The sequence below is a fragment of the Poecilia reticulata genome, linkage group LG19, assembly GCF_000633615.1.
Source record: "Poecilia reticulata strain Guanapo linkage group LG19, Guppy_female_1.0+MT, whole genome shotgun sequence".
Taxonomy (NCBI): Eukaryota; Metazoa; Chordata; class Actinopteri; order Cyprinodontiformes; family Poeciliidae; genus Poecilia; species Poecilia reticulata.
Window position 1 is genome coordinate 782,062 of NC_024349.1, and position 8,658 is coordinate 790,719.

At 45.4% G+C, this 8,658-nt stretch overlaps 2 protein-coding genes across 2 annotated transcripts in view; both read right to left on the minus strand.

Moving 5' to 3' along the window:
- Positions 1 to 7,861, minus strand: part of gspt1 (G1 to S phase transition 1) — a 10,217-nt gene extending 2,356 nt beyond the window's left edge. Inside the window, exons 1-12 of the mRNA XM_008436257.2 lie at positions 7,359 to 7,861; positions 7,090 to 7,134; positions 5,197 to 5,466; positions 5,073 to 5,106; positions 4,533 to 4,610; positions 4,261 to 4,441; positions 3,486 to 3,640; positions 3,250 to 3,390; positions 2,747 to 2,840; positions 2,041 to 2,121; positions 1,014 to 1,187; positions 522 to 611 (exon numbers count right to left, since the gene is read on the minus strand). Of these exons, the coding sequence (XP_008434479.1) occupies positions 522 to 611; positions 1,014 to 1,187; positions 2,041 to 2,121; positions 2,747 to 2,840; positions 3,250 to 3,390; positions 3,486 to 3,640; positions 4,261 to 4,441; positions 4,533 to 4,610; positions 5,073 to 5,106; positions 5,197 to 5,466; positions 7,090 to 7,134; positions 7,359 to 7,554 (1,539 nt within the window). The 5' untranslated portion in view covers positions 7,555 to 7,861. The remainder of the gene's footprint in view (positions 1 to 521; positions 612 to 1,013; positions 1,188 to 2,040; positions 2,122 to 2,746; positions 2,841 to 3,249; positions 3,391 to 3,485; positions 3,641 to 4,260; positions 4,442 to 4,532; positions 4,611 to 5,072; positions 5,107 to 5,196; positions 5,467 to 7,089; positions 7,135 to 7,358) is intronic.
- A 440-nt stretch (positions 7,862 to 8,301) lies between these two features.
- Positions 8,302 to 8,658, minus strand: part of dmc1 (DNA meiotic recombinase 1) — a 5,561-nt gene continuing 5,204 nt past the window's right edge. Inside the window, exon 13 of the mRNA XM_008436258.2 lies at positions 8,302 to 8,581. Coding sequence (XP_008434480.1) covers positions 8,512 to 8,581 — 70 coding nt within the window. The 3' untranslated portion in view covers positions 8,302 to 8,511. The remainder of the gene's footprint in view (positions 8,582 to 8,658) is intronic.

An 8,658-nucleotide genomic window follows, 5' to 3' on the forward strand; every position in this document is an offset into this window, starting at 1 on the left:
TTAGAAACGGGTTAAAAACTGGTTATAAACGGGTTAAAAACTGGTTATAAACGGTTTAAAAACTGGTTATAAACGGGTTAAAAACGAGTAATAAACGGGTTAAAAACAGGTTAGAAACGGGTTAAAAACTGGTTAGAAACAGGTTAGAAACCGGCTAGTTTATTCAATGTCACATGCTGTTTTTTGTGTTTTTTTTTATTACGTAAAGCACCTTGAAATGCCTTGCTGGTGAAATGTGCAAATAAAATTTGATCGATTTGATTGATTGATTAGAAACAAGCTAAAAATTGGTTAAAATCTAATCTTAAACCAAAAACTTTATTGATCAATAAAATTGATTTACTGCCCAGGCCTAAGACATGGTGACATAAACTTATCACAAAATGAGCCTCTGGTTTGTGTGTGAAGGTCGTTGTTTCTCACAGACCTGAGCCGTTTTCTACTGAAAGCCGTCCAATGAGAAAGTGTCTTGCTGCCGTGTTTCCTGACCGGAAGGAGCCAATCAGGACGCGGCGACTCACCGTGATCTGCACCTCTTCGATGCAGGTGTGGATGTGAAGCACCGCGTTGTAACCGGGACAAATGATGGACTTGTGCTCAATGATGACGATCTGTTGGGGAAACATTCACACACATTCAGCACGCTTTACTGCAGAGCGTTTCCATGACAACCGCTAAGACCACCGAAGCTCGAGATCCACCTGGTGATCAACGATCAGAAAGGAAATAAAACGTTGATTTTATTATTTATATAACAGGATTGGTTTTGTTTTTACATCTTTTAATATATTTCAAATTTTGTATAAAAACGGTTTAATAAAAAATTTGCAGAAAGAATCAAAATAATAATTGATCATCAGAATTATTGATTAATAGATGGAATAATTGATTGCTAAAATATTCCTCAGATCCAGATTGGAAGGTTTGTGCCATAATGTGGAGAACGGAAAGCTTCAGCTCTGAACGGGTTTCTCTCCTCTCTTCAGTCGGGTTTCTGCCGGGTCTGGGCTCACCTGAGCGTCGAAGGTGCGGCCCGAGTGGCACAGGTTGTCGGGGCTGCAGAGGATGAAGCCGGGCAGAATCTCCTCCTCTTCTATTCCTTTGAGCCGCAGCTTCAGGTTCTCCCCCGGCCCGGCGTCGTCCGTCTCCACGTCGTCGCTCAGCAGGCTCAGAACCTCCACCGTGTGCTGCAACGACACGCAGGCTGCTGCTGAGTCCGGCTCGGCCCGGATGGGACCCGTTAGCACCAGGAAAAAAAATCACCTGGATTTACAAAGATTTTAACCACAGAGCTCAGGATTCTGCTCCCAGTTCCGGGCCTGGGCTCCTTTTGCTTTAACTTCATGGTTCAGAACCAGAACCAGCGGTAGAGACTTCAGTCTGGACCTGCAGCAGCCAGTTCTGGATCCCTCTGGATCTAGATGTTCTGACTGCAGGCTCAGTCCAATCCTGGTCAAGTTCTTCAATGAATCTTGACTGAAAATCTTTTCAATTCACACTTTTTCCTTCCACTCAACATTCTATGAATATTCTAAATTTTAATGCAGCGTTTAAAAATAAAATCTCACATTTTTCATTCCAGATCCAATTTGATCAGATTCTTTTCTGCCTTCTCTGAGTGTCAGGCTGCGATTTCTGTTTGATTCAGAGAAAATCGGCAAATAAAGACACAATTTTACCAGAAAAACATTTTTAAATGATTAACGGTCTTCAGGCCCGGCTGTGGAAACATCAATTTAAATTCTTTACATCTGATTTCTGATAATAATTATAATAATCTGATGCTGATGAAATATTTCCTTTTCTGTAAAAACAAAACTTCATAAGAAGCTCAACATTCCTCTCTGTCATTTGTTATTGACGTTCTGATGACATTGCAACTTTTTCTCATCATTAATAAACAAGATGGCCGCCCTGGGCGCTGACATCACTCTGAACGGGAATCCAAGGAAATCCAGGTAACTTAACCAAGCAGAACTCAGATAAAGTGGTTCTGTGGGTTCATTCGGATCCGGTCCGTCAGGCTGATGAGCTTCTCACCCTGTTGGGCATCATGACCAGCTGCTGAGCCTTACTGATGGAGCCGGACTCCAGCTTCCCCAGGATCACCGTCCCCATGTCCTGAAAATCACAACAAAGCCGATAAGAACATGAACAAACGCAGCCAGTCGCCTCTGCAGGACTGAACCAGACCGGACCGGACCGGACCGGAGCCGGCCCAGACGTTATCGTGATTAACGATAATATTGTTGTTCTGAGAACTGATATGATAATAAATTCTCATCTTTAGATTCTAATAAACATTTAACTCTGGAACTGGAAAACATTTTAAATAAACTCAATTATGAGTCTATAAACAAAAAATGACTTGAGACAAAAACTCCAGAGTGAAACTTTAATTATCCAGTTTTCAGTAGAAAGAGAAAAATGATAAATCATGCAAATGGAAATGATTGATTTTAATTTATCCTGTGGTTTATTGATGTATTGCTGATAGTGACAGGTCTGCCACACATGTTTGTTCCTGCTCCGCTCGGCTGCAGGTTTAAGTCCAGCAGCTCCCAGTTCACTGAACTCTAATCCCATTAACTCCAGTTCAGGCTGGTGACCGATGCAGCTGCAGAAACCAAAGCTGGACGGATAAACCCAGAGCGTTTCTGACCGTCTGCAAGACGAGCGCCAAGACAGGCAGGCTGTGTGTGTGTGTGTGTGTGTGTGTTCCTCCAGGGCCCCAGAGCGTCCTCACCTTGTACTTGTCCACTATCGGTAGTCTGACAGGCCCGTCGCTGGATCTGTTGAAGTTTGGCAAACTGTCCAGGTGGGAGATGAAGGGCAGACCCCTGAACAAAACAAAATGGCTGCCATTAATCTGCATCACTGCTTTAGGATCCGTTACATTTCATTAACTTTTAGTCAGTTTTGTTCACATTCAAAGCTTCATCAGCAAACGATCGTGTGAAGTTTAGAAAATATAAACTAAACAACCAAGGCCAAAATATTACAATTCATTAATTAAATAAATAAATAAATGAATGAATAAATGAATAAATGAATGAATGAATGGATGGATCCAACCGGTCAGGTCCAGTAAGGCGCTCGCCGGCCCTTTAACGGAGAGCCGACCTGCGTTTTAACCGCTTCCTGTTTGACCCTGAAGCTAGCTGAGGTCACTTCCTGTCTCTGCCATGGCTACCTCTGCTGCCATGGTTACCCGGTGCTTGGTTCCCAGAGGAAGTGCTTCGGACTTACGTGTACCAGGGACACTCGGCCACTGGGTCTTTGAGGTTGGCACCTGTGAGTCCGGAGCAAGGCATGAAGTGGATGTCCTTCTTTGGGTTGAAGCCCACCTTCTTTAAAAATGGCACCAGCTTCTCTTTACACTCCTCATACCTGCAGGAAGCCAACACAGGACAGCCTGGGTAGCTATGGCGACAGCAACCCGTCTGAGTGTGTGTACAACTATCCGGGCGTTCAATAACCTTCACCTTTCGAGGCTCCAGTTCACGGTGGGGTCGTCCATCTTGTTGACCAGAACGATCAGATGTTTAACGCCGGCTGTTTTAGCTAGCATGGCGTGCTCCCGCGTCTGGCCGCCCTTCTCAAAGCCCGTCTCAAACTCGCCTTTTCTGGCCGAAATGACCTGAAACAAGACGGGTGATCAGGGTGAGAGCCCGCCGTCAGGCAGCGGCGGGCTCACGACCGCTAACGGTGGAGCTAACTCTTCATTCAGCTGCACCTTGGATTTTAAAAAAAGCTAAACGTTAACTTTCTTTGCTCACTTTGAAAACGTTTAGATTCCCCAACACTGGCAATAAAACTGAAACCTGTGAAAGTTTGACCCTAAAGCTCGGACCGTGCAGGCGACGTGTCATGACAAACCTGGTCCTGGTGGGGGCGATATACCATGTGGTAGCACATTGCATCATCAGTACATGGTGGAATAAACATGGTCCCGTTTAGCGCTTTAATATTAGCTTTGGCTAGTCTGTTAGCATTAGCACAACACAAGCTTCAAACTCCTAACTAGAAACTTCAGGTGGATTTCAAGGCAAATTAACTCAAAGTACAATTATTTCCCCCAGAGATCTGAAAAGTGTGGCATACATTTGCATTTAGACCTCTTTTACTGTGGTACCCCTAAATAATGTCCAGTGTAGCAGCCTTTGAACGTCTCCTCACTGATAACGAGAGTCCAGCTGTGTGTAACTTACTAACTGCTCCATTAAAGATGTTTTGAGCAGAACTTGAGTTGCTCCTCACCAGAACCGCCAGGTCGGCCTGCGACGCGCCGCCGATCATGTTGGGGACGAAGCTCTTGTGTCCCGGCGCGTCCAGGATGGTGAAATGTTTCTTCTCCGTCTCAAAGTAAGCCCTCCCCACCTCCACCGTCTTGCCCTTGTCTCTCTCCTCCTGGTTGGTGTCCAGAGCCCACGACAGGTACCTGCAACAGCCAACTGTTATCCCGACTTACTGCTGAGACCCAGAAGGTCCAGATGAGACCAGAACCAGAACCCGGAGAGCGCCTGGCTCACCATGTCTCCCTGTTCTTCTCCTTCGCCTCTCGTTCGTATTTCTCCAGCGTTCGCTTGTCCACCATCCCAGTGAGGTACCTGAAAACACACAGCAAAAAGATTTGGAACAAAGTAACTGATTATCAATCACTTAATATTTAAAACTGATATAATTAGACAGGCCAAAATATAAGTTAAATGAAAGTTTTGGTATTATAAGGAAAGTTTCCATGTTTATTCAGACACTTGTTTTCTAGAAGCCCAACTGCTCAATGCGTCGAGTTGGAAGATCAGCAGCAGCTTTCCCTCCCCAACATGGAGGCTCAATGCCGCTCAACCTCCATGTTTGCTTCAACATGATTCCCAGTCTGGTTTCATTAACTTTAGATTATAACAGTTTTAAAAAGTAGCTCAGCCTCTGAGTCTGCAGGCGCCATGTTTAATTCCCAACAGGAAGTGGTTTGTGATTGGCTGACAGGTTTAAGCTGAGCGCTGCACTGCCCCCTGTGGGTGTGGCATGTAAGAACATGATGAGACCCATCAGGTGTTATGAAAACTCACATGATCTGCCCTCCGATGGTGGATTTACCAGCATCTGAAGCAGAAAAACCAAACGTTAAACATCTTTGATGTAAATAAAACTGCAGAAGAAGAAGAAAGAGGCGCAGAGAGGAAGCGTACGCACCGACATGACCGATGAAAACGACGTTCACGTGTTCCTTCTTGGGGGCATCAGACGGCGGCGGGGCCACCTTAGGGAGGGGGATCTCCTCCTCTTCCTCCTCCATCATCTCCTCATCCTCTCTCCCCGCGGCGCCGCCTTCTTCGCCGCCTCCCTCCGTTCCCAGCTCCTCCTGCCCGCCGCCTCCCTCGCCTCCCCCGGGCTCCTCCTTCTGCTCCCACGTTTCCTCCTCCGCCGCCATGTCAGCCTCTGTGTTTCCGTTCTCCACTGGTGCTGGAAACACACACAGACGACTCTTCACTCCTGAAACCACGGCCCATGGTTTCGTCAAAACACGGACGGAACCGCAGAACTTGAAAACAAAATGGAATCCACAACGAAACGCAAATTAACAGGGATGGGGAGACAGACGTGAAGTATTTAGTTACTACATTCATGCTTCACACACCACAGCGTTGTTGCTCTGTTCATGTGTATTTTTGAAGTGGACATGTTAAGTGAAATTTGAAATAAGAAATGTAAAATCTGATCATTTTTTGTGTTATTTGATTCCTATTCAAGACACTTTGATAAGAATGACTGTATATGTAATATAGGCGGCTACAGAGTATCTTTGTTTACATGTTTGGTTGGTGGTGCCTCTGGTTTGTTTCAATCAAAACAATGAACCTCGGCTCAAAAAGGTTGAAAAACACTGATGTAAAATAACCTTCATCAGAATTTTAATTGAGCTAAAAATCACAGGTGAACATAAATGCATGCTACATCTTTTTATTTGTAAAATTATTCAAAACCCAATCAATAATTTCACTTAAAGAATCTAGTAAAACACATGGAACAAGCAGCCGAGTCTCTCATGAAGGCAGGAAGAAAAGAACATTTTGCCAAACACGCCTCTCATTTCTGCAACTCTGAGATGGCGAGAACGTCACTGCAACTGTTCAGCACGTTTCCTTCTCTGCCTCCACAAACTGCGAGTGAGCAACTCAGAAATCCACCCAGCTCTGGGTTTCAGAGACAAACTCATCCTGCATCAGAACAGGCAAGTCTGGAATAATGTCCTTCTGTCGTGTTTTATTAACTAAATGCAGACAGGAAGCAGGAAAATGAAACTAAACAAGACAAAATGGAGATGGACTGACTGGAAAACAAACCAGGCAAGAGAGAGAAACCGGCATGGAGGATAAAATCGATCTGGAAATGAAAAATCAGGAGAGGAGGAAAAGAAACTGGCTTTTAAACTTGCAGGGAGGGTGATTCAGTGACATGAGGGACGGAGACAGATGGATCCAGAAAACGAGGATCTAACTGAATCTAAAACACAGAAACCAGAACTAACTGGTACAGACAGCTCTTAGTGACAAAACATGGGGAAAAGAAACTTAAACTACAGGGAGGTTGAATGAGGGCACAAGGAAAGGTGACAAACAGGGAACTAGAAAGTGAGCAGAGGGCAAAACTAACTGGTATGGATGGCAACTGGTGACAAAAATAACAGGTTAGGCCAACAGATTTATCTGCTGATGTGACTGCAACTGAAACTAAACCAGTTTCTAACTGATCGCCCTATGAAGGACAGAAGCAGCAGTTTCTGACAGCATTCCTCTGCAGGAACGCAACCTGCGGGGGGCCCAGGGCCAGCAGCACGGCGCCCATCACACCAAGTGTCAATGGGATGTCTATTTTGAGCCGGGCAGAGCGAGGTTGCATCATTTTCTCTGCGTAGCCCCCATGCACAGGGACCGTCCAGGGCCAGAAACCCAAATAAGGAGCAGCCACCAACACAAGCGTGGGTCTAAAACCGGGTGTGAATGCGTGAAATGAGCCCCACTTCCACGCCAAACCGTGACAGACGGCGAGACTGGAAGCAGAACATGTGGAGTCCGGGGAGCGTACCGGCTGCGTCCGTCACCTCCATGCTAGCAGCTGGCTCCGGAGAACCTGAGGGGACACACAGCACAGCGAGCACAACTTTCAGAAATACCCACAACAACACCCTGCTCGCGTCTTACGTATAAATATGTGTTGCAGCATCTCTGTTCCACCAACACAGACCCGGACTGACGGGCCGACGTGTTATTCAGCGGCTGAAACGTGATTAACTAAAGCAGAAAGCTAAGCTAGCATCAGAGCTAGCAGCCTGGGCTAACTTCCAGCTGACCCACCGTCTGAAGCCGGGATTCCGGCGCTGCTGGCCTGAAGGAAGCTCGGCACAAACACCGGGGCGTTCACGTTGGGGACGAACGGCTTGGCGTTCACATTGAGGGCGGCGAAGGCGGCTGGGAGCTCCGCCGCGGGAGCCGGGGCCTCGGCATCCTCCTCCTGCTCCCATGAATCTGGGGCTGTGTCTCTCGAGTCCATGGCTGCTTCTTCTTCTGGAGTTGAACAACTTGTGGGCCGCCCTCCGAGTCGAGGTGGGCCGGTTCTGCGGTTCCGTTGAGACGCGATGAGTTGCTGCTTTGGTTCAGACCCGGCGGAACTCGCTTGGTGAAGTTCCCATAGCGATTCAGTCTGGCTTTCACCAGCATATGGATCCGCGAGTAGCGCTGCGCCCGGAGCGAGCTGCAAGTCCCGCTGGCGCCGCCAGGGGGCGGCATGGCGCCACCACTGAAACCAACGCGTTTTACTATTTAAACAGAGGCGGACAGAATAACATTAACTTCAGCAGAGCGGGGTAGTGACCAATCACATTTACTGTTATTCATTTGAGCAACTCTTTTTGTTACCTTGGACACCCCTTCCATAATTATTACATTCATTTAGCATAAATGGTCCTTCACACCTTCTGATTTTGTCCTGTAGTGGAAAACTTTATTACCAGATAATATAATTTTTCACTCGTTTGAATAAATTTACCAAAAATGTTCCTTGGATTTTAGCAAATACAAATAATTTCAGTATTTTAACTGATGTAAAACATGATAATTTTGGTCTAATTAAACTTCAGAAAGGAAATAAAAATGTTGTAATTTATTTTATGTATGCTTAGTAATAAACCTCCCATAGTGGTAACAGTGTTGATGTTTTTCTATCCATACTTGTGAATGTAACTGATTTGTTCTAACATTTCTGGCTATTAATCCAAATAAAAGTGATAAAACTCCCAGATTTAACTCATTTTATGATTTAATTGAACTTTCAGTGAACTGAAACATCACAACTGAGTGCACACATATAACAGTTAGTAAAATCACTGAAGTACGACATCAACGGGACAACTTTTAATGAATATATGGATATGAATCCAATAAATAGAGGTTAAAATAATAAATAAAGGTAATAAATATTAATTGTGTGTGAACAGGTGGATTAGATGCTTCACTCTTTGGAGTCGGTAACTCCTCCTCCAGAGATGGCGAACGTGGCTTCATTCTCAGGCATATCAGGGCTAGAACGATCACAAACAGATCCATCAAAACCGTAAATATGGCCGACAAATTATCACAAACAGATCCATCAAAACTA